General features: G+C 37.3%; 1 protein-coding gene and 1 long non-coding RNA gene across 3 annotated transcripts in view; one reads left to right on the plus strand and one right to left on the minus strand.

Moving 5' to 3' along the window:
- CNTLN (centlein) overlaps nt 1-22,575 on the minus strand; it is a 319,886-nt gene extending 297,311 nt beyond the window's left edge. The window contains exons 1-2 of one of the 2 annotated variants that reach the window (XM_043890767.1): nt 22,008-22,575; nt 15,992-16,080 (exon numbers count right to left, since the gene is read on the minus strand). In XM_043890767.1, coding sequence (XP_043746702.1) covers nt 15,992-16,080; nt 22,008-22,367 — 449 coding nt within the window. In that variant the 5' untranslated portion in view covers nt 22,368-22,575. Of the gene's footprint in view, nt 1-13,283; nt 13,409-15,991; nt 16,081-22,007 lie in introns of those variants that run through there. The other variant, XM_043890768.1, reaches the window with a different exon arrangement.
- LOC122685808 lies at nt 22,072-26,420 on the plus strand. The gene is made up of 4 exons (XR_006338552.1): nt 22,072-22,201; nt 23,521-23,620; nt 24,634-24,723; nt 25,958-26,420. It is a non-coding gene; the product is annotated as an uncharacterized LOC122685808 (long non-coding RNA).
- The last annotated feature ends 532 nt before the right edge of the window (nt 26,421-26,952 follow it).

Below are 26,952 nucleotides of genomic sequence, written 5' to 3' on the forward strand. Positions count from 1 at the left end.
AAATTTAAATTTAACAGAACTTTTATGATGCATTTTCCTCGTGTATGTTTAATTATGGCTTCAAGAATTGTTGGTGATTCCTTGAAGACTACTATTCTGGTTCTCTTCATAATTTATCCTATTTCATTCAAAGAGCTTAGAGTATTTCTAGTGAGGTGGTACGTATTATAGTGCAGAAACTTAAGGTAGTACTACTGAAAATGCAGAGCTCTGAATTGGTTATTACTGGTCTGCTATGAAATAAAGAAGTATCAATAACAAGATTTTCACTTAGAAGTCATAACTTTGATTTACATTCTGACACAGGTCCACAGACCATATATATTAGACCACTGTAGCTCTTCTGTCTTATATATCAAATAACAGAAAAGAAAGACAAAAGAGATTACCATGAGTAGCAAATATAAAAGTGAGAAAGAAGCTATAGCCCAACTCTGAATGGATTAGTAGCAACAAAACAGAGAAAGACAGTTCCTGGGATTCTTTGTCATTAAAGGTAGATCACGAGCTCAGTACTTGAATGCTGAGCTACATAAAATACACAAAGAAGCCTCCAACTAATAAAAAAAATAAATAAATAAAATAAAAATAAATAAAAATAAAAAATAAAAAAAAAATACACAAAGAAGCAGACAACTAAGCAACAGAGTACATACACATAAAATGCAGAACTGCATATTGTTGGTTAAATCCATAAAATTATTTACATAATGTTAGTAAGCAAAATAATAGCAGTTTCTGTTGTTCTAAATACTTCAAACTCAAACTAGTATCTTTTTTTTTTCAAAGTAGTACTCTTAATAGACAAATGATGTATTATTAATTTTAAAGGCTAGGATGAAGTCTGTCTGAGGCACAAACTTGGCTGGATCACAAAAATCACTATGACACGTATTTAGTTACCCAAAGAAAGGTTGAACAATTCAAGTTCCTAATGTATTGCTATTCCATGAAACACCAAAAATAATACTGTTTCTTCAATGTTTATCATTCCTACCTATTCAAGTTTTAATTTTTCCTTATGTATTCAAAGATTAAATACAGTGACTGTGCTCTCATGACACTAATGATAGTGTGAAGTGACAGTTTATATATATAGCAAGTAAATTAGATTTTCAGGGCTAATAAACACAAAATGATGTATTCAGAATGTGCTTCTGGCAACAGCAGTTCATAATAAACTCATAAAATGGCAGGTACTCAAATATCTATAAATCATAGAAAATAATATTTTCTAAAAACAAATTCATAAGGAAAATAATATAACAAATGTTTCTATTTATATCATATCATTCTCTAATAGAACTTAGGAAAATCAAAATTTTATTTTCGGTAGCATAAACTTCTACTTGGAATTCCCAGGTAGCTCAGTAGTAAAGAATTTGTCTGCCAAGGAGGAGACATGGGTTGATCTCTGGGTCAGGAAGATCCCCTGGAGAAGAAAATGGCAATGCACTCCATGGGATATTCTTGCCTGGAATATCCCATGACAGAGGAGCTTGGCAGGTTACAGTCCATGGGGGTCACAAAGAATAGGACATAACTTAGTGACTAAACATCAGCAGCTAAAATTCTAATTAAATAGAATTAGTGATAATTCTTTTTACATCTTTTTCCAGATCAAGGGAAGAAATAATCACATAAGTATGAATATACTTAACCATAGTACTTAGCAAACTCTATTACATATTTTATCTTTCTACAAATATCTTTTTGACTAGACGGAACTCCTTAATGGAACACAGAACTTTCCCTAACTTTTAGCTCAGCATCTGACATTCACACTACACTCAATTGATATTTGTTGAATGAGTAAATGCAGTAGAGATAGCTGTTTTAATTATGACCATGCACTTCTGGATCTTAAAGTCCTATTTCCTGGCAACATTTGGTATCACCTTGGTATCCACACCAAAAGGTAATAAGTTTCCTCTAGCTCTCTGTTGGGGGGAGTATATAATTTCCTCAATTCTGTCTCACCGCAGCAAAAATTTGAAATGACAGACCAGTGTTACAGTTTGGTTAAAGCTCAGTTTTATTTGGCAAGCAAAAGAAAATACACCCTAGAGTCGTGAGGGCATGCCGACCCAAAAGAAGAGAGAGGCTCAATTTTGGCTCCTCTTTTTATATGTTTGGTCTCCTCCCCTCTAGCCTACACAGGCTAGCCCTATGTAAATTGGGCTAGCCAGGAGAGCTGTTTGTTTCACCCGAAGTTCTCATTCCTGTCCTGGGATTTTCCTTTGTCCTATTTTTGCAGGCTTCTCCTTTCTTTGTCTTCTAGCCACCACCATTTTGGACTCCTTTTTCGTATTCTAACTATCTAACACATCCATTTAAAAGGTCTTAGAATTTTCATTGGCCACCTTTAACCTAAATTTTATAAACTTTTTAAAAAAATTTTTGGTGCCTTATCTCTTGCTTTGTTTCAAAGTGAAGATGTAAAACAGAACTGATGTTTGAGAAAGAAATCAATAAGATGTTCAGAGCTGAGATATTAAGGGCCTAGATGGAGAGTCTGGATGTTAAGGACACAGAGGAATTACTAGATTTGAGTGACACTGCAAAACAAAAAGCGACTGAACTTGAGAATTGATTTTCTGTTCAAAGAGACCAAAAAATATCAAAGATTACTCTTTAAATGTGAAATTTAGAGAAAAGGAAGAAAATGGCATGTTTGTGGTAGAGAAAAAGTTAGGTAGTTAAAAAACTCAGAGGAGAAGCCAATAAGTTCTGTACACAATACACTGAATTTGAAGGGTACCACAGGACATTAAATAGGAATGCCACAAGCAAGGGATACAGAAAGATATATAAAATAAGAAGTCCACAGAAAAGGAGATAAAATTTCTTAGTCTTCTCTCACACATAGTAGCAAAATTGCAAGTAAAAATTATTTCAGTATATTATTTTTTACCTTTCAGATTAGCAAAGATACAAAAATTGAAAAAAAATGTGATGGCCAAGATGTGGAAAAATATCAGTACATTTTTACATTGCTAGTAGAAGTATAATCTGGTGAAACAATTGGCAGTATTTATCATATACAACTGTGGTGGTTCAGACAGTAAAGAACCCACCTGCAATGCAGGAGGCCTGGGTTTGATCCCTGGATTAGGAAGATCCCCTGGAGGAGGTCAGAGCAAGCCGGGCAGTCAGGCAAGAAAAGGGAAATTTATTATAGGGAAATGAGAGGGTAACTGGCCCTTAAGGAGAACCAGAGTTCTCCCTTTCTCACAGGGCCTTTCTTATGCCCCACCAATGAAATGGTCACGCAGCCAGAGGTCTGGAATCTGGTGGTCTCGTAGCTTTGAGAAGGTAGGCACCAGTGAGAAAACAGAACGTCGTTTGGGCAATTTGGTCAGTCTCAAGGATCACTGATTTTATTCCCTGTTTCCGAGGTCAACATACCGAGCCATCTTAACAATGAGACCCCTATCAGCAACCCACTTCAGTATTGTTGCCTGGAGAATCCCCATGGACAGAGATGCCTGGCGGGATATAGTCCATGGGGTCACAAAGAGTCAGACACAACTGAATGACAAAGCACAGCACGCCTAAGTCATCTGATCTGGTATATAAGCCGTCTATTGCTAGATAACAAATTGCCCCGAAATTTAGCAGCCCAAAAGAACAAACACTGGGAGATCAACTTCTCACATGACAGTTTGAGGAGCTCTGCTAACCTACTACCTAGTGATACTGGTGAAAGCTACTGGGGGAAAAAAAAAAAAACATTATTTAAAACATCTTATGGTAACTGAAGGCTTCCCTGGTGGCTCAGATGGTACAGAATCATTCCGCAATGCAGGAGACCTCGGTTCAATCCTTGGGTTGAGAAGTTCCTCTGGACAAGGGCATGGCAACCCACTCCAGTATTCTTGCCTGGAGAATCCCCATGGACAGAGGTGCCTGGTGGGCTACAGTCCATGGGGTGGCAAAGAGTTGGACACGACTGAGAGACTAAGCACACACATGGTATCTGAACTGAGACCATTTCCCCCGCTCTACCCTCCCAGCTCAGGAAGGTGAAGAGTCTACTCCACATTGATACAGCCAAGACAACAAGACTCTATTTTCTCCAAGTTCCCAGTCAGAGAATTTTTCTTCCCAGGAGGAGCAAGATATCACCATTTCTCATCCTCCGCTCCCTAAGACATAGGTAACTATGGCTACAGACAAATCCCAGGCAAGTGCAGTTGAGTGATGAAGGCTCCATTCTCTGTTCAGCATCTGTCTGTGGAATAAAGATTCTATCTCAGGTGCAGAGCACCGAGAATACTGGAGACCCAAACACCCTTGCCCCAGCTTATGACACAGTGGTTCTACAACAGGAGAGGCAAGTCAAGAGAACCGAAGATTACTGAAATCAGCACACAGAATGGAGGTGTCACTCAGAGAAGCATGATACTTACTGTCCCACCTCCAGAGGCCTGGCTCAGATTTTGCCTGGTTGGAAATATGGGGTGGAGAGGCAGGATACAAAGTATACAATCCTAATCTCTTCCCAAAGGGAAGTGACTTCATTTGCAACACAGTGTGAAGAAGTTCAAGTCTAGAGGCACTCTCAAGAAGAATGTAGGTTATGGTAAAAACAACTGGAAGGAGAGTTAAGATAGAGGCTAAATTGTAGGCCTGCTTATTTGCAGGAGAGGAATAAGGATGAAACAAGTCCTTCAAGGGTCAAAAATAATATCAAACACTGACTCAGAAATATCAAAGGAGTCACAATTTGATTACATTGGTTTGTAAAGTATTTTATGTCCTACAGCATTGTTGAAAACAACTGAGCAATCAGCCACCAGTTAGTGAAGCCACCAATTACTGAAGCCACCAACTGGTGAAGGCTGGTTGTGGTCAAAATAAGAGGAGAACCAAAATCACTGTCATGCTAGGATGACTATAAGCATACCCAAAGCTAGTGGTGGTTTAGTTGCTTAGTTGTGTCCGACTCTTGTGACCCCATGGACTGTAGCCTGCCAGGCTCGTCTGTCCATGGGATTGTCCAGGCAGGAATACTGGAATGGGTTGCCATTTCCTTCTCCAAAGCTGCACGTTCCTTAAAAGCAACATCAGAGACTTAACATTGTGGAAGGGGAAATAGACTTTACTAACATAATCCAACTGGTCACCAATTAAATAAACAGGTTTGGAGAAAAAGGGTGAAGGAGAACAGTAACCAAATTTTCTACAATATAATATCTCAAATATTCACTTTCCATCAAAAAATTCTCATGCAAAAAACAGGAAAACATCACCCACACACTAAGAAGAAAAGCAGACAACAAGAAACTATCTGGGAGAGTGACCACATTTGGAAAAAAGAAAAAAGGCTTCACAGTAGCCATTATAAATATGTTCATAAAACTAAAGAAACCATAGTTTTAAAAGTAAAGAAAGATATCATAACAATATCACATCAAACAGAGAAAATCAGAAAGAGAAAGAAATTGTAAAAGAACCAAGTGACCCAAGGCAGTACAGTCAGCCATCCAGACCCATGGTTACCACATCCACGGAATCAATCAACTGCGACTCAAAAGTAGCTGGAAAAAAATTTTTTTCAGGAAGTTCTAAAAAGCAAAACTCAAATGTGCCATGTGCTGGCAACTATTTACATTTCATTTACATTATATATGCAAGTATTTACATAGCATTTACATTGCACTAGGTATTATAAAAGTAATCTAGAGATGTTGATGATTTAAACTTTAAGAGGATATGCATAGGTTACATGCAAATATATACCATTTTATGCAAAGGACTTGAGGATCCTAGACTTTAGGTATCTAGGGGTTCCAGGATCCAGTCCCCAGTGGATATTGAGGGATGACCATAACTTGAATCCACATGTGAATACAAACATTTACTGGGAAAGGTAATTACATAATTATAATAAAAGATCACTTTAAAGTACATTTCTTTCTACTTTCTTCTCTTAACTAATTTGAAAAACAACTGCTTAAAGTAATAGGTATATAATGTATTCACAGGCTCAAAACATATAAAAATGTATCATGTGTAATATAATTGCCAATAACAGCATAAATGAGGTAGGTAGTAGCAAAGTTTTATTGGGCTAAGGAAATGACTACAAATAATAAAGCAATAATTGTAATAATGCATTGCTGTGTTTGTAATATTAGTAGATAATATGTATAACAATACCACAAAAAGGGATTAAAGGGAATATAGCTGTATTTCAGTAATATTTCTGTATATCACTGGAAATAAGCTTGGCTAAACCTGACCTGATTTGTTAAGATATATACCGTAAATCCTAAAGCAATGACTTTTTTAAAAAATCTCAAAAAAGTACAGTGAAAAAATAAAGAAATTAAAATGCTTTATTAGAAAATATTCATTTAATGCAAAAGAAAGATTCAGAGATGTAAATACATTGAAAGTAAAGAATGAGAAAAGACATAGGCAAATACCAACCACAAGAAAGATGGAGTAACTACACTAATATCAGACAAAATAAACTTTAAGCAAAAAAGTCACTAAAAAAGAGGCACATTTTGTAACAAGTTCCTGACAGAGTCAATCCATCAGGAAGATATAACATTTATAAACACATATGTACCTAATAACAGTGGATTAAAATGCATGAAGCAAAAATGACAGATATGAAATAAGAAATGGACAATTCAATTATAATAGTTGGAGACTTCAATAGCCACCGTGATGGTTAATGTCAACTTGGAGGGCATTTTTGGATGAGATTAACATTTAAATTGGTGAACTCTAAATAAGCATAATACCCATCATAATGTAAGTAGGCTTTATCCAACCAGTTGAAGGCCTAAACAGAATAAAAAGACCAGCCTTCCTGAACAAGAAATCTCCAGAGATTGCCTTTATCTACACCATCAACTTTCCTGGTCTCAAACTAATCATACTGCAGATGTGGACATGCCAGTCTCCAAAATCATGTAAGCCAGTTCTTTATAATAAGTCTTTTTCTATATATTTACTCACACACATCCTTTTGGTTCTGTTTCTCTGGAGAATACCAATATACCCACTTTCAATAACAAACAGACAAGTAGACAGAAGATCAACAAGAAAATAGAAGACCTCAGCAACACTACAAACTAGACCTTGCAAACATCATTAGATACTCCTCTAAAAAATGACAGTTAAATTTATACAATTTTCAAGTGTATAAGGAACATTCTTCAGGATAAATCATGTTAGACTATTTTTTTAAAACTCAATAAATATAAAAAGATAAAAATAATGCAAAGTATGTTCTCTGACCACAATGAAATAAAATTAGAAATCAAATGAAAATACAAATGTGTGGAAATTAAACAAAATACTATTTTTTTAATACTATTTTTAAAAAGGGTCAAGAGGAAATCAAAAGATAAATCAAAAAATACTTTAAGATGAGCAAAAATGAAGGCACAAAATATCAAAATGTATGGGATGCAGCTAAAACAGTGCTTAGAGAAAAATTTATAGCAATAAATATTCTATATTAAGCTAGAAGAAAAATCTGAAATCAGTAACCTAATGTTCTACCATAAGACACTGGAAAAATAAGAGCAAATTAAGCCTAAAGCAATTGGAAGTAAGAAATAAAGATTTGAGAAGAAATTCATGAAACAGAGAATAAAAAAACAATACAGAAGCACTAATACTTTGGCCACCTGGGCTGACTCACTGGAAAAAGACCCTGATGTTAGGAAAGATTGAGGGCAGGAAGAGAAGAGGGCAACAGAGGATGAGATGGCTAAACAGCATCACCAACTCAATGGACATGAGTTTGAGCAAACTCTGGGTAATACTGAAAGACAGGAAAGCCTGGCATGCTGCAGTCCATGGGGTTGCAAAGAGTCAGCCACGACTTAGCAACAGAACAACAGAAACCAAAAGCTGGTTCCTTGAAAAGATCAACAAGACTGACAAACCTTTAGCTATACTGACAATATTAAAAAGAAAGAAGCCTCAAACTATCAGAATTGGAAATAAAAAAGAGTATATTACCACTAACCTAACAAAAATAAAAAGCATTATAAAGGAATACTGTGAAAAATTATATGCCAGCACATTAGATACTTAAAAGGAATAGGTGAATTCCTAGAAAAACACAAATACCAAAAGTAAAATAAAATACTGAGTTGACCTGTAATAAATAAAGAAATTCTAATTGTAAATTATAATTTTCTTAAAAATTACCCACAAACAAAAGTCCAGGCCTGGATGGGTTCACCCCTGAATTCTACCAAACATTGAAAAAAGAATTAATACCAATTCTTAAAAAAAAAATTCCAAAAAATAGAAGAGAGTATTTCCCAACCCATTTCATACAGCCAGTATTACCCTGATACAAAAAAACACACAGAAACATCATAAGAAACCTACAGACTAATATCTCTCATCAATACAGATGCAAAAGTTCTAAACAAATACTAGCAGACAAAATTCAACAACATATTAAAAGAATTATAAACCATGACTAGGTGGAATTTATTCCAGGAATATAAGGATTATTTCATATTTGAAAATCAATTATCATAATAAATCATATCACTGAAATATGAAACAAAAATCACACAATCATATCAATAGATACAGAAGATATATTTGACAAAATTCAACTACCTTTCATAATAAAAACACTTAATAAACCAGGAATAGAAGGGAACTTCCTAAACTTGCTAAAGGACATCTATGAAAAACTGACATATAATTTTATAGTTAGTGGTGAAGGTCTGGGTGCTTTCTCCCTATGATTGGGAGTAAGATAAAGTTGTCTGCTCTGGCCACTTCAACTCAACAACGTATTGAAGTTCTAACCAGGGTAAGTAGCCAAGAGAAAGAAACAAAAGGCATCAAGTTTGGGATAAAAGAAACAAAACTATTTCTATTTGCAGATTACATGATCTTGTAAGTAGAAAATCCTAAGGAATCTACCCAAAAAAATTAGAACTGAAAAATAAGCTCAGCACACTTGCAGGATATGCAATCAATATTAAAAAAAATCAATTGTAATCTATACAATTACACTGAACAATCTGAAAACAAACTTAAGAAAACAATTCCACTTAAAATCAGAAAGAATAAAATATTAAGGAATAGAGTTATCAAAAAAGTTTCAAACATACTCTAAAACTATAAAACATTATTTCAAGAAATTTTAGAGGATATAAATAACTGGAAACACATTTCATGTTCATAATAAAGAAAGATGTAACATTGTTAAGATGGCAATATCACCCAAACTGACCCATTAAGAGAAGAAGATAGGCTGTTCTAGATTAAAGAAATACAATCCAGTGTTCAACCACAACAATGCAAAAAAAAGATTTGAATAATATACTATGTGTCTCCTGATGTGAGGTAGAAAGAATCATATTTCACCAAAGAAGACTTCTTTGCCAAAACATCAAACCTGAAACTGAACAAACCTTTAGGTCTCATTACAAATTTATGATAATTATAGAGTAAAAAAGATTACAATCAGAAAAATCCAGAATGTGGAAAACTCTACAGGATAAACAACCCAACTTATTCCAAAAATAAACTGCAAAGAAAAGGAGAGAGAAGGAGAAGGAACCCATATGTTCAGTGGGTAGACCATGTTTGAATCCTCATAGGAACAAACCACCTTTCAAAAGAAAGTTATGAGAAAGCTGGAGAAATCTGAAAACGGGATATTTGATTATATTAGGGAATAATTATAGAATTCTAAATATGAAAAAGATTTCATGGTTATATTTTTTTAAAGGTTTATCTTTTAAAGATAGAGTCAATACTTATTCACATATCCAGAACTTGTGAACTTTCCTACTTACTAAAACTTAACTTGTAAGTGTAAAATCAATACCCAGGCACTTTTTCAGTCATTTGCAGACATGCACAAAGTAGTGAAAAATTTAAGTCACCTGAACCACATGTTCCCAGCTGAAGTCAAACAAGGGAACACTCTGTCTTCTTGTTTCAGCTCTCATACTGTAAACAAGTATTCATCACATGGTCTATTTAGTACCACATTTTTCACATTTTTGCCCTTTGTTGATGATTTTGCTGTTTCAAATGACCACCAAGCACAGTGATGAAGTGCTATCTAGTGTTTTTAAGTGCAAGAAGGCTGTGACTTGCTTATGGAGAAACGACTGTGTTAGACAAACCATGTTCAGGCATGAGTTATAGTACCATCAGTCATTAGCTCTCCTGTGAATAAAAAGAACTGACTGTAAACACCAATGTAATTGTGGGTAACATAACATGATGTCTGGAATTTCCTTCAAAATAATCCATCAGTGGTAGAGGCAGCAGAGCAGCAGAAAGGAAGCAGAAGTTTACAGGTGAAACAAGACTGGTCGTGTGCTGACAACTGTTCAGGCTGGGTGATGAACAAACGTGGGAGTTCATTAATGTATTTTCTCTGCCTTTACATCAAATTAAAATTTTCCATAATAAAAAGTAACACCTGTGCACCCAAAAAAATGTATACAGACACCCCACCAAAAAGTTTTCTAGGACATATAGTATAGTACCAAAAAGGTTAAAAAAAAAAAAAAAAAAGAAATACTGACATGACAAGCATTTTTCCAAAAGGGGACCAAGGGCATTTGACACAGTACAGGCATAACTCATTTTATTGAACTTTACTTATTGTGCTTCCCAGATACTGCATTTTACAAATTGAAGGTTTGTGGAAACCCTTCATCAAACAAATCTACCAGCACCATTTTTCCAACAACACTAACTGAACTCTGTCACATTTTTGTAATTCTCACAATATGTCAGACTTTTTCATTATTATGATATTTGTTACGATGATCTGTGATCAGTGAGTGATCTTTGATGTCACTATTGCAAAAAGTGTATAACTCACTGAAAGCTCAGATGAGAGCATTTTTAGCAATGTTTTAAAATTATGTACATTATTTTTAGATATAACGCTGTTGTGCACTTAACAGTCTACAGTATAGTATAAACATAACTTTTATATACACTTGAGAACAAATAACTGGTGTGACTCACTTTATTTCACTATTCACTTTACAATAGTGGTCTGGAATGAACACCCAATATCTCCAAGGGTTATTTAATTGAGCAAGAGTGTCCTATTTAATTCAGGATGTTCAGCATTTCCCACCTTCATCTACTGTGTCAGTAGCACCACTGGTTAACACCATTTATCCTTGTAGATAAAACTTTATCCACAAGGCCATTCATCATGAAAGATCATGATAAAATTTTTTTAAAAATAAAGTAACCATAATGTACAGTAAAATACTGGTTAAATAAGATGACATACCAAAATAAAAGATATTATAATTCTAAAAATACTATCTTCTCTTGAAGAAAATGGTAATTACATTCCTCTTGAAAAAAATGAACCACATGGCACTGACATGCCTAAATCACGCTGCCTTGAGTCTCCTAGCCTGGAAGTAAGTAGAGGGGTCCAAAATGGACAAATATCTGACCAACAGAAGGATGGACTCACAGAGACAAATCCAGAAGAGAAAAATCAAAATCTACACAGTATCTATAATGGAAGAGGAAGCTAGTTTTTCTGGAAGAGGCCCAGAGAGGCTCTAATTACCCAATTAGTAAGTACAGAATCAAGATGACTAACTAAAGAACCATTCATCAAAAATCTGGGCTTCCCATTCAATCATGTTCAGAAGAGCTACCTGTAATATTTGCCTACAATAAATGGCCCAAGACTACTCAAAAGAACCATGTTCCTGCAAAAGGTCCCCAGTATGGTTGTTGGGACAAACAATACAATCAGAAAAGGGAATGAGTCTCCTTTCCATCCTGTATAGTGAAGCCCATTTGCCATACATCCCTCAGGAAAGCTTGTTGATAGTCCCCTCCCTTCTCTTACACAATATCCACAGTCAATCTTCTCATTCAGAGGAGAAACATTTTGGTAAACAAATATAGAAAAATGCAAAGTAAATTCATTAAAAGCAACATTTCTACATTATGCAATTTATAGTTTCACACAAAAATATGACAGTTAGTAAAGAACCATCATACACCTGAAGGAAACCATCAGCATTAAAGTAAAAAAGTAGGAATAACAGTTACCCAACAGGAAATAAAGATTATGTCAGAAACAGAAAAGAACTTAAAAATTATAATCAGAAAGATTAAAAAGTTATTCTTTTAAAGAAGACTTATGAAAAAGTAAAAATCAAATAAGAAAAACCTTAGAAATAAAAATTTGACTTCTAAAATTAAAAAACATCTAAATATTGATGCAATAAAACATAATAAAACTACTCAGGAGATAAAATTAAAAGATGGGAAATAAGATAGAAAAGAAGCCAAGTCCAGAAGGTCCAACCTCTAAGAGTGTGAAGAAAAGAACAGACAAGGAGGAAAATATAAGAATCATATTTTTCTTCAATTAAAATAAAATCTTAAGTCTTGATGTTGAAAGAACCCCACAAAGGCTGAGAATTCTGAATTTTTAAGAGGTTCAAATTAATAAACAACACTGAAATTTTAAAATATATAGAGAGAATCCTAAAAACTTCAAGCAAGCTACCTAGAAAGAAATAAGAATCTCACTTGCACTGGGATCACAAATACACTTGATAACACCACTGCTATACTTTAAATAAATCTGAGGGAAATTAGATGGACTTAAAATTTATGTTCAGCTAAACTATCGATCAAACATAAGTACAAAAGAAAGACACTTTGGGCATATATGGAGTCAGAAAATGAACCACTTATGCGTCCCTCCTGAGAAAAAAAAAACTTCAAAAATATAATCCAACAAAAGAAAAAAGATGTGGAATTCTAGAAACTCTGTAACTAGCTCAGGAGTACAATAAAAAGAAATCCTAGATGACAGCTATGAGTAGGTTTAAAAACCAACTGGCCAAAATTCATACCATGAACCAAAGGGCCCAAAGAAGAATGTCTTCAGTCCACCACTTAAATGTTTGAACACTGACATTCTTTATGATAAGAAATACTAGAAAAGAAAAGCAATTAGAAATACCAGGAAGAAAAAATGTTGTCTAGGAAGACCAAGGCACAAATATAAAATGACTTGAATGTAGCAAAATTTGGGTAATTAATGGACTATAAAAAAAATTCTATTTGACATTGATACTTAGAATATTCTTTCTTTAATCATACTATTTCCCATATCAAGTCCAAACATATTACATGGTTCTCAAGGAAAGAAATATTTATGTAATTATAAAATTAGAAATGCAAATTACAGGTTTCCAATTTTAAAGGTCAATTTGAATTCCAAGGTATCTACTCATATGATCTATGGACATCAGAATTACCTGGAAAACTTAAAGACTCCTCGGTCTCCTCTTGCATTTTAATCAGTTCAATTCAGTCAGTCAGTCATGTCCGACTCTTTGCAACCCCAAGAACTGCAGCATGGCAGGCCTCCCTGTCCATCACCAACTTCTGGAGCTTACTCAAATTCATGTCCATCGAGTCAGTGATGCCATCCAACCATCTCATCCTCTGTCGTTCCCTTTTCCTGCCGCCTTCAATCTTTCCCAGCATCAGGGTCTTTTCCAATGAGTCAACTCTTCGCATCAGGTGGCCAAATTATTGGAGCTTCAGCTCCACATCAGTCCTTCCAATGAATATTCAGGACTGATTTCCTTTAGGATGGACTGGTTGGATCTCCTTGCAGTCCAAGGGACTCTCAAGAGTCTTCTCCAACACCACAGTTCAAAAGCATCAATTCTTCGGCGCTCAGTTTTCTTTAAAGTCCAACTCTCACATCCATACATGACCACTGGAAAAACCATAACCTTGACTAGGCAGACCTTTTTTGGCAAAGTAATATCTCTGCTTTTTAATATGCTGTCTAGGTTTGTCATAGCTTTCCTTCCAAGGAGTAAGAGTCTTTTAATTTCACGGCTGCAATCACCATCTGCTGTGATTTTGGAGCCCAAAAAAATAAAGTGTGACACTGTTTCCACTGTTTCCCCATCTATTTCCCATGAAGTGATGGGACCAGATGCCATGATCTTAGTTTTCTGAATGTTGAGCTTTAAGCCAACTTTTTCACTCACCTCTTTCACTTTAATCAAGAGGCTCTTTAGTTCTTCTTTGCTTTCTGCCATTAAGGGTGGTGTCATCTGCATATCTGAGGTTATTGATATTTCTCCCAGCAATCTTGATTCCAGCTGGTGCTGCATCCAGCCCAGCATTTCACATGATGTACTCTGTATATAAGTTAAATAAGCAGGGTGACAATATACAGCCGTGACATACTCCTTTCCTGATTTGGAACCAATCTCCTGTTTCATGTCCAGTTCTAAGTGTTGCTTCTTGACCTGCATACAGATTTCTCAGGAGCCAGGTAAGGTGGTTTGGTATTCCCATCTCTTAAAGAACTTTCCACAGTTTGTTGTGATCTACATAGTCAAAGGCTTTGGTGTAGTCAATAAAGCAGAAGTATATGTTTTCCTGGAACGCTCTTGCTTTTTCAATGATCCAGCGGATGTTGGCCATTTGATCTCTGGTTCCTCTGCCTTTGCTAAAACCAGCTTGAACATCTGCATATTAATAAATTCTCAAAATATAAAGTTTTGAAGATCATGGCTGTAAAGCAATAACCTCCAAAATTTCCCATTACCTATGTTATGAGCAAAAGGCTTCTGAGTACTCACCCCAAAACATATGTGTATATTTATTTATAAATTCTTGATATACTTTTATGTGACCATATATTATATATATTATAAAATGCAAAAAATAAAAATCTTAAAGAATGAGAAAAATGGCCTAAAATTATTTTATTTTATTGTTTCTGTCTCAACCAAGAATAAAGGGGAAATTAAGAATAGCTTTAGAAAGTTGTAAAAATATATATACAAATAAAAGGAGAGAAGGATAATGAAAGAATCACAGAAATGACATAAGAAATCCCAAGAATATATCTTCTAAAGGTCTATTCTACTAAGAAACAGAGAAACTGAGAGGGATCACATTTAATTTCAAGAATGATTAAGGAACTAACAAGGGTACTTCAACAAAAGACTTAATTCTGATCATCAAAAGGGAAAATCTGATTGATGAATTAGACATACAAGACCATGAAAAGATACTATTTTAAAAGTTCACAATAATCAAGAATGCTAAAGTTAGACAAAGGCATGTATCACAGATTTTTCAAAGTCAAATTCCAGACTATGTTAGAATGATCCCAGGGCTAGAAACTCCAAAGGTGAATATAGTTCAAGTTATCATAAAATGATATTCAGATTATATAATCATAATTCCAATAAAGAAAAAGGAAAAGGCAACCATATGCTTAGCTTCTCATTTACAAAATGTAATGAAATCCATTTAATAGGAAAGCAAGTGTTTTAATTGCTATGTAAGTATCATGGGACTACTGTATACCAAATGTTTGATAAAGAGTACCCAGCATCACTCCACTGTTTCTAATGACCAAGGAGAGGCCCAATAATCCATAGTTAAATGACTGGGCATCCCCTACAGAGTAATACAGAGTGCTGAGTGAAATCTCTCAACCTATTCCAGAACACTTACTCTATTTCAGCAAGGTCATCTCAGGCTCTCAAGTACACACTCCAATTATCTTAGGGGAAAAAAACTGAGCCATGTGTATGAAAGATCATGTCTAGGAAGGTACCTAAAGGGGCAGTCTCTGAAGTCAAACAACAGGAACTTCTCCAATTTTTAAAGTTGAGCAGAAAAAGCTGAAAACACGCATGCACATACACACACACACACACACACACACAGTGTGTAGGTCATAGTTATATCTCTTACCTGCAAACTTCCCAAATATGTCAGAATATGAGCAGAAGATAAGGCTTAGCTGTACATAGCAAACTGACACACCTTTAAATAAGACAAATAATTAAAATATCATGCTCACCTTTCCTTTGGAAATCAAATGAATCTCTTCAGGAGATTAACGCTGGGTGTTAATTTTAATAATGAAAAGAAACAAATTTGATAAACTAAATACCAATAGAAAAATAACTTAGTAACTCACCTTTCCACAACCAAACTGACTGCTTGTGTGACATCTGGATTTGTCACCTGGAGGCGTTTCCACAAAGACCACACAAATTCTTTATCAGCCTTAAAGAAATAAAAGACATTTTAAATGCATTGCTTTGTAGCTACAGCAAAGAAGGTAAGATACTGTCTTAAATTTAAAAACATAATTACTTGACCCCTAGTTCTTTAACTATAAAACATATTCTTGAAAAGTAGAATAGGAAAGCTTAATTTTAAAAATTTCTTACACCTGTAACCCACATTTAAAGGTGCAAACATTGAAATGCTGAATATCAAGGTAAATTTGTTCTAAAATGAGATTGTCCTCTAGCTACTGATCTACCTTTCAGCTGCCCTTTTCAGCAAAATTCCTTAAAAGTGTTGCCTACAATCACTGTCTCTTCTTCCTCATCCCCATTCACTCTGTAACCTCCGCAGTCAGATTTCCCTCCCCACCGTAATGCTAAAATCATTTTTCAAGGTCCTTGATATTGCCAAATGTTAATAGGCACCTCAAATTTAATCTATTCAAAATAAAGTTCTTGACTTCCTATTCTCTCACAAACCTGCCCTCTCTGCCTCTCAGAAAATAACCCCACCACCTACTCAATGTTCAAAGACTTAAGATCTGGAGTCAATCTTGGTTGCCCTCTTTCTTCACATTTCATATCCAAACCATTAGTAAATCCTATTAGACTTACCTACAAAATATATCCCAATTCTAAATACTTTCACCACCATCATCCTAGTGTAAGTCAACTCCACCTCTTGCCTAGTTCTCTACAATAGCCCCATGGGCTCCTGACAGCTCAGAATCTTCTAATAGATTTGTTACATTAGGAAAACAATCCAGATTCTACCAAAGCCACATGATCCCATACCATCTGGCCTATTTTACACCTCTCCAACCTCACCTACCACTCTTATTCACAAGAACCTTCTTGCTCTGCTTATACCAGGCCCTTCGTACATACAACATCTATCAGATTTTCATGTACATTATTACTTCACTTCACTCAAGACATTGTTTAAATGTTACCTCTTCAAGAAAGTCTTCCCTACAGACACCAAAACCCACAAGTCTCTCCTAACTGCTTAGCCTGTTTAACGCTTTTCAAATCACATTTCATTTTATAATACTATATTTGCTGGTGGTTTATTTGTTTGGGATTACTTATATGGCATACATTTCTGTCTCCATCATCCATTTTCCCCTTTCTCTTAGTGACAGAAATCATTTTAGCTCTTTGCTGTTAACTAAAAGACTGGCCTCTCTTACCTATGGGCTATGTGACTGAACTCTGCCAATGAAATATAAGTGTCATTGAAAATTTTAAATTGACTTAGGTCTTCCGATGTAGACACAGGAATGTAGGAAATCCAACTTAGGTATTTAAAATCCTAAAAGATGATGCTGTTAAAAGTGCTGCACTTAAGGGCAGCAAATTTGGGAAACTAAACAGTGGCCACAGGACTGGAAACGGTGTTTTCATTCCAGTTCAAAAGAAAGCAATGCCAAAGAATGTTTCAAATACCATACAATTGTGTTCATTCCACATGCTAGTGAGGTTATGCCCAAAATCCTCCAAGCTAGGTTCAGCAGTATGTGTGAACAGACAAGTTTCAGATATACCAGCTAGGTTTCAAAAAGGTATAGATCAAATTGTCAACCTTCACTGGATGGTAGAGAAAGCAAGGGAATTCCAGAAAAACATCTACTTAATTGACTATGCTAAAGCCTTTGACTGTGTGGATCACAACAAACTGTGAAACATTCTTAAAGAGACAGGAATACCAGACCACCTGACCACCTCCTGAGAAATCTGTATGCAGGTCAAGAAGCAACTTTTAAAATCAGACACGGAAAAACTGAGTGGTTCAAAATTGAGAAAGAGTATGACAAGGCTGTATACTATCACCCTGTTTATTTAACTTCTATGCAGAGTACAACATGTGAAATACCAGGCTGGATGAATCACAAGCTGGAATCAAGACTGCTGGCAGAAATATCAACAAGCTCAGATATGCAAATGATACTCTAATGGAAAAAAGCAAAAAGGAACTGAAAAGCCTCTTGATAAGGGTGAAAGAGAAGAGTGAAAAAGCTGGCTTAAAACTCAACATTCAAAAAAAAAAAAAAAACCTCAACATTCAAAAAACTAAGATCAAGGCATTCAGTCCCATCACTTCATGGCAAATAGATGGGGAAACAGTGGAAACAGTGGCTGACTTTATTTTTCTGGGCTCCAAAATCACTGCAGATGGTGACTGCAGTCATGAAAGTAAAAGACGCTTACTCCTTTGAAGGAAAGTTATGACCAACCCAGATAGCATATTAAAAAGCAGAGACTTTACTTTGCCAACAAAGGTCCGCCTAGTCAAGGTTATGGTTTTTCCAGTGGTCATGTATGGATGTGAGAGTTGAACTATAAAGAAAGCTGAGTGCCGAAGAATGGATGCTTTTGAACTGTGGTGTTGGAGAAGACTCTTTGAGAGTCCCTTGGGCTGCAAGGAGATCCAACCAGTCCATCCTAAAGGAGATCAGTCCTGAGTGTTCACTGGAAGGACTGATTTTGGCCACCTGATGGGAAGAGTTGACTCATTTGAAAAGACCCCGATGTTGGGGAAGATTGAAGGCAGGAGAAGAAGGGGACAACAGAGGATGAGATGGTTATATTGCATCACCAACTCAATGGACATGAGTTTGGGTAAACTTCGGGAGTTGGTGATGGACAGGGAGGCCTGGCGTCCTGAAGTTCATGGGGTCGCAAAGAGTCGGACACGACTGAGCGACTGAACTGAACTGAACTGAAGTGAAATGTGGGGGAAGAAAAACAACTTAAAGGACGCTGCAACTTATGACCAGAGACTAATTAATTAACAGAGGTTTTTTTCCCAAACTGCCTATTTGACCCATTACTCAGTCTTGAAATGAATTTAGTATATTAATTTAGCAGCACTTTCTTAAATAATAGATTTCAAAAGAAAATATCAGAGTTCATGACACACAGGGTAAAACATTCTTTATGATAATATGTGAATGTGTATATTCCTATTATGGTGACACATAAAATGAATTTATTTTGGGTACCATTGTTGATAGTTGTGGAAAACAAAGGGTTAATACTATGTATTCTTGGATACTGCGATTTCTACTTGAGTAAGTAAGTAGAAGGACTAATTTGAAAATTATGAAAGTGAATCTTTAATTACTTAAATGCCTTTTATAAAACAATTCAATTATTATGTCTTCCAAGTTTCCCAAAGAGCAGGAGTATGACTTGACTGAAACTTTATGGTATGGGCTACTGCCAACCTCATCTCACATTACTGAAATGCCTATGATCATCTAAAAGTGTCAATACTAAAAACCTTAAGAACCATTGTTTTAGGCCAACTATGGCCATCTCAATTCTTACATCTGCCTAGCCACATTTTCAAAGAATATAATAGTGAATGGACTGGGAGAGAGGGTCATTGGGCTATTCCAACAGACTCATTTCTCAATCAAAGCAGTCACAAAAGTAAATATATTAGTTCCTTATCCAGCTAAGGACACAACTATGGAAAATATGGAGTAAGGGGTGGGGGAGAAAAGGTGTAGAAGATATAGGCAAAGCTATCTCAAATTAAGGCTTGTCAAAGTAACAGAGGCCTTTATCATGGATTCACATCTTTAAAGTTAAGAGCTTCTTGATGAAGGTGAAAGAGGAGATGGAAAAGCTGGCTTAAAACTCAACATTCAAAAAACTAAGATTATGGCATCTGGTTCCATCACTTTATGGCAAATAGAGGGGGAAAAACTGGAAGCAGTGACAGATTTTCTTTTCTTGGGCTAAAAAAATCACTGCAGACAGTGACTGCAACCATGAAATTAAAAGATGTTTGCTCCTTAGAAGGAAACCTATGACAAACCTAGACAGCATATTAAAAAGCAGAGACATTACTTTGCCGACAAAGGTACATACAGTCAACACTATGATCTTTCCAATCATCATGTACAGATGTGAGTTGGACCATAAAGAAGGCTGAGGACCGAAGAATTGATCCTTTCAAACTGTGGTGCTGGAGAAGACTCTTGAGAGTTCCTTGGACATCAAGGAGATCAAATCTATCAATCCTAAAGGAAATCAACTCTGAATATTCATTGGAAGGACTGATGCTGCAGCTGAAGCTCCAATACTTTGGCCACCTAATGTGAAGAGCTAATTCACTGGAAAAGACCCTGATGCTGGGAAAGACGCAAAGCAAAAGAGAAGGGGGTCGGCAGAGGATGAGATGGTTAGATAGCATCGTCGACTCAATGGCCGTGAACCTGAGCAAAACCCAGGAGATAGTAAAGGACATGGGAGCCTGGCTTGCTACAGTCCACAGAGTCGCAAAGAGTCAGACACAATTTAGTCACTTAACAACAAGATGAAGGGTATGCTTGCCTGGTGGCCCAATGGTAAAGAATTCGCCTGCCAAACAAGAGACATGGGTTAGAACCCTGGGTCAGGAAGATACCCTGGAGAAGGAAATGACAATTCATTTCCGTATTCTTGCCTGGTAAAACACATGGACAGAGGAGTCTGGTGAGGTACAGTCCATGAAGTCGCAAAAAAGTTAGATGTGATTTAGCGACTAAACAAGTCAGTCTTTTATTTATCTCTATGCTCCTTAACCACTAAAGAATAGAAACAGAACATTGAAAATAGGACATTAAAAAGGAAGAAGTCACATAATAACTCCCTTATTTTTTTAAACAAAGACATATTCAATTTTAGCGCTTCCAGTGGTAAAGAATCTGTCTGCAATGCAGGAGACACAAGAGACATGAGTTTGATCCCTGGGTTGGGAAGTTCCCCTGGATAAGGAAATGTCAACCCACTCTAGTATTCTTGCCTCAAGAATTCCATGGACAGAGGAGCCTGTGGGCTACAGTCCAAGAGGTCGCAAAAGAGTTGGATACAACTTAGTGATTAAACAACATTTCCATTTGAACAAGACTGTTCTGGTTTTACATTCTTGACCCAGTCAGGAAAATCCTACAAAAGGGGCAACAGAATCAAATAGAACTAACTGTGAGAATGAAATTTATGAATTTTTATTAATCTAAACTTATGATATTTTATAGTTACCTTGCTGTTTAGCAGTTCTTAATGGGTTCTATCTTGAAGACAGAGTGACTCAAAGATCTACTGTTGAGCAAATTCCCAACATTTAGTCACCCAATCCTGTCAAAGGTTCTGGTAAAATCATAAAAGAGATGGTGGTAAGGATACAAAACTTTCTGAACCTGAGTACTCAAGCCACCTTTGGTATTCACAAACTATACAAATAATTGGAAAGTAATGTTAAGCTAATTGATTTAGTAAATGCTTTTCACAGGCAACATGACATGAAATTAACATTTCTCACTAGAGAAATATGGAATTAACATAGTTGGTTAATAAATATCTAGCATCCTCTACTATGTGTGAAAATTCCCAGACTGAGACTTCCTAAAAATTATTGGTCTGTTTTAAAAACTTCAGTTTTACTTAAGAACAAGGGCAAGTGTGGATCTGATGATTAAAAACAGGCTCCTTCATCGATGGGTTTTATTTTAATAAAAAGTGCTTCCACTCTCCTGTTCCACATTTCAACTCTGGGATTACACTCCTACTGCATCAAGTACCACTACAGTCACAACAGAGAACTTGAGCTTAGGGGCGGTGGGGTGCGTCCGCCCGTTTTGGTGGGATCCAAGTGAAGGCAACCAAACCAACCAAACCAGGGACAGCCGAGGCTGTCCTGCCCGGCCAAGGTCCGGAGAAGGGCGGGAGCCGGAGGTCGCCTGGCTGGGCGCGGCCGCCTCCCTCAGCAGCGAGCAGCGGGCCCGGCTGGGTGTGGGAGCCGGGAAGGAGCGCCGCCGGGCAGAGGTGGGTGGGTCCTAAGCCCGCGCAGCGACACAGACGAAGGCAGAGGGAGAGGGACGCGGCCCCAACCCCGCTGTGGAGGGGAAAGGCCGGCGGCCACTTCGATACCTGACACAGGGCCAGCTCCTCCTTTACGCTGCTCAGCTCTTCCTCCAGCAGCTGCGTCCGGGTCACCATCGCCTCCTCTACCGAGATGCCCTCTAGCCGCATGGACCCCGTGGGCGCGCTGAGGAGGGGAGCCTGAGCCGGAGCTGTCCCCGCTGGCCCTCGCTGGCCCTCTGACCCTTCTTCGCCCCGCCAGGGTAAATCGCTTTTGTCCACGACGCCCCCCCGCGCTGCGCCCTCAAGACCCGAGGTCTCGCTGCGCACGGCGTGTGCCACAGCTCCCCGACCAACACGTGGGGACCAGGGCCCCAACTGTCGCGCCGGGGGCGGAGGGAGCTGTGAGGGCGGCGACCGCGCCGCCATTGCCGCGGCTGCTAACGGGTCAAGTTCCCTCTAGGAAACTCCACCTCCCCTTCCCCATCCTGGCGAGCCCGAAGCCCCGCGCCGCGCATGCGCCAGCTTTTTCCCGCCTTGGCGCGCGGGGTCTCGCGCTCGCGGGTCCTGGCTGGCTTCCCACGGGCCGCGCGCCCGGCGCGAGCGTTGGCGGCGCACGCGTCCTGGGCCGGAGGAGTCAGTCCGGTCCGCCCTGCACCGCACCCTTGAGTGCCCTGGTCAATATGCAACCCACCACGCCACGACTCCCCGTCAATCTAAAACCCTACCCGCCGCTACTTTGCGCCTAGCTTACACCCCACTTCTTAAAGCCTTTCTTGACAAGCCCCTAGCCCTAAATGATCCCTAACTGTGAATTCCTCCGCCTTCAAGACCCTTGCCAACTCGTTTGTCACGTTTCATTGACCGCCCTGGAGTGTTAGTTACAGGGCTAATCCCTCCAGCGCTGTTGTAAGCTCCTTGAGGATCAAGGAATAAGTTTTACACTTAAATGTTTTCTTCACACCCTTTAGCAAAACTGCTTTACGTACAGCTGACAACCAGCTGACTGATGTCTAGGAGATGTGGAAAGCCTTGTGCTGAGCTGGGACTATCGGGCAGGTTTCCCATTGGAATTATGATCCCTTGTGCACCTTTGTCTTCTGTTTTGCAAGAGTCATGATTTCCTTTTTTTTTTTTTTTTTTTATGATTTCCTTTTTTTATGTCAACTTCTTTATGCAGTTGGCTGCGTATCAGAATGAGTGTGACTCGCATTCTCCAGAGTTTGAATCCTCGGACCACTTTGAAATTAGTAACTTGGAGCGTGGTTAAAGAAAAAACGGCCAGCTTTCTTTATTGTTCATTCTCTTTTTTCTTCTTTTTTTTCCCCTTCCTTCCTTCCTGCTTGCTTTCTTTATCAACTTTGAATAAGATATAACCTCTTTTTCTGTCATTGAAACGCGTCCTACTTGTAATGAGTTCGTAAGGAAATGTGCGTTGAGCTGCAATCAGGTTCTACCAAAGGTTAGATCGCTGTCCTCTGCTGTAAAGATTCCAGAGCACCTGAAGAGCTGCGGTGGGGTGGGGAGAACTGTGGAAATAGGGAGGTGACTGCTTTAACTGATGACTTCTTCGTTTAATCAGAATTACCACTCCATGCCGGAATCTAGTCAGCACCTCAAAAGACACCCTCCCAATCAGAATTCTGCTGAGGCAGGATGACTGGACTTCCTTCCCACTGAAGGTGAGTACTTAACAAAATTTATAAAAGGATTGCATTAGAAAAAGTATATATAATCCTGTCTTAAAACCAGTTACTGGGACTTCCATGATGGTCTAGTGATTAAGAATCTGCCTGCCAATGCAGAGGGCATGTTGGATCCCGGGTCCAATAAGATCCCTTCTGCTGTAGGGCAACTAAGCCCACGAGCCACAACTGCTGAAGCCTGGGTGCCTAGAGCCTGATCTTTGCAACAAGAGAAGCCACTGCAATGAGAAGCCTGAGCAAGGCAACTGGAGAGTAGCCCCTGCTTGCAACAACTAGAGAAAAGCATTTGTAGCAGTGAAGACCCAGCACAGCCAAAACTAAATAAATCTTTCTTTTAAAAGAGGGGAATACAAAAGTTCTTTTTAAAATAGTAGTTACCATACTGAACATTTACTATATGCTGAGTCCAGTGATAACTACTTTTCATTTATATATGCTCATTCAGTTCTTGCAACATCAGAGTAAAATAGGTATTATCCTCATTTTACTAGTAAGGAAATTGAAATTTGAGAAATTACGCTACCTTGCCTGAAGTCCCACATTTGGTATTAGAAAAGCTAGAATATGGATCCACTTAACTCTAAAACCTGTGCCTTGGATCCCTACCTTCACTCCATACCTGGCACTTGAAATACAGCATTAGTATGATAACACATGAGACTTCACTGAGTTTAAGTCTATAGGAATCCCAGTCACATGATTCACATGTTTGGCATGAAATCAACGTCAATGCACATTTTCATGGCTATTTGGCACTCACTCAGAAGGGCATTATTTCATCTGAATACAGAAAAATAATTTTGAAAAGCAGTGAAATCTCTTCCATTATAAACAATGGATAAGTATACATAGTCGACTCAAAATAAGGATAATATTTGAATCAATGACCAGACAGGTTTTAAATTTTCTACTATAGTATAGTTGATTTACAATGTTGTGTTAGTTTCAGGATATAGCAAAGTGAATCACTTGTGTGTGCCTGTGCTCAGTTATCCAGTCATGTCCGACACCTTGTGAGTCCATGGACTGTAGCCCACCAGGCTCCTCTGTGAAGAGCTACCATGAAACTTCATATACAGGTTATTATTTGAACACCTATTTTCAGTTACTTTGTGTCTATCTAAGCGTGAAATTGTTGAGTCATTTGGTAATTCTATATTTAACTTACTGAGAAACAATCTGTTTGCCACAGTGGCTATACCATTTACAATCCCACCAACAATGTATGAGAGATTGAAATTCTCTGCATCTTCAAAAACATTTTTCTTTTTTTTTAATGATTATACTGATTATAATGATTTACATTTCCCTAATGACTAATGACATTGATCATGTTTTCATGTGTTTGTTAGATATTTAACTTCTTTGGATAAATGTCAATTCAAACCATTTGTCCATTTATTAATTAGGTTGTCTTTTTGTTATTGAATTGTTAATAGTACTTTACCAGCAGACAGTTTTCAAGAATTGAAACTTGCACATTTTCAGAGCATACATAGGGAGTTCTTTCTTCTATTAGTTATTTGCTAAAATGACAGAAACTTGTGAAACACTGGATATTAACACTTCTAACTCAGAAAGATAAGTTAAAGATCTGTAATAATACATGAATAAAAATGTCCAAAACAATCAAGTGTTTCTCCTATGCAATTTTCTGTTCAAATATTTAAAAGTGATGATGTCTGTACTTTAGAAATACATATTAAAATCTGCTGAGGATGAAGAATATTAAACTATAGAAACATAATTCTCTCTATATCACCACTATATAAGTAAAATATTGGGCAAGCGAGGAAAATGTGCAAATTAATATGGTATTTGAATTGCACTTCTCACTTTAATTTTAAAAATTTATATCTAATGTCTATTTAAAAAGAGAAAATGTATTAGCAATTTCTCAGCTTTTACAATTCTTGTTTTTCAGAAAGAATGCCAAATTTTAAGACATGTTTATGTCTTCTTTACTGATTTGGTATACTCTTTATTTAGTCAACAGATTTAAATTTAAAGCCACAATAAGATATTGGTAATATATTAACCATCATAGATTTCTTTCATATCATTTTGAAATTTATCACAGTTTTCAGGGTCTTGTCATATCCTAGGGATCTAAATCAAGAATAACCTGCTATCACCCCTTCAGCATTAAAGGAGAACCCCACAAGCTAGGATGTGCCAATGTGACATTTGAATCAATAGCAGGCATATCATGTCAGGACCATGACATGATAAGACCAATTCCAATCCAGGAGTTAGAGTAAACCAAGACAATTGTATTGTTCTTATAATTAATGCTGACCCTTGTCCCCACAGGTTCCAGATTGGTTGCATATTCAACCAACATTGGATCAAAAGTGTTCAGGAAAAAAAGAAATTCAGGTACTTCGCTGGTGGTCCAGTGGTTAAGAATCCACCTTGCAATGCACAGGACACTGGTCCAATCCCTGGTCCAGGAAAATTCCACAGGAACTAAGCCTGCATGCCACAACTGCTGAGCCCACACTCTACAGCCTGTGAGGCAACTATTACTGAGCCCTCGAGCAGCAATTACTGAGGCCTGCGCGCCTAGAGCCTGTGCACTGCAACCAAAGAAGCCACCACAATGAGAAGCCCCTACTCTCACAACTAGAGACAACCAAGTGCACCGTCAAAGACCAAGTGCAGCCCAAAATAAATTTTTTGTTTTTTAAAAAAATTCAAGAAATTTCCAAAGATCACAACTTGAATTTGTCACACACCAGCAACTATTTACACAGCATCTACATTGTATTGGACATTACAAGTACTCTAGAGATGATTAAAAGTATATAGGAGTATGTATATAGATTACATGCAAGTACAACTTCATAGAATACAAGGGACTTGAGTATCAGCAGATTTTGGTATCGAGGGGGATCCTGGAACCAATACCTCTAGGATACTGAGGGAAGACTATACTACAATTTTATCTGAGTGATACCTTGCACCTATTGATCAATCCTGAGACTGTTCTAAGTTAAGATCATAGGTATCCAAGGATGGCATCATCAGTTCCAGTTGTCTCATTTAATTTTCACACAATTCTAAAAGGATGAGCTTGCAGCATTAGAAAAACAGAATTTAATTTTCTGTTTTCATCTTAAATGATGATATAACAGTCCAAAACTGTTTATATAACTCTTCTTTCCCTAATAATAGGCTTTTCTAAAATTATTTCCATTAAGTCCTCTCGGTGTGGGTGTTGTCCTAAAGAAAAAAAAAAAATTAGCCATGTCCTATTGCTTTGAGTAACTTTTATCAGCTTACTTACCTCACTAAATTTAGAAAAC

The sequence above is a fragment of the Cervus elaphus genome, chromosome 29, assembly GCF_910594005.1.
Source record: "Cervus elaphus chromosome 29, mCerEla1.1, whole genome shotgun sequence".
Classification (NCBI taxonomy): Eukaryota; Metazoa; Chordata; class Mammalia; order Artiodactyla; family Cervidae; genus Cervus; species Cervus elaphus.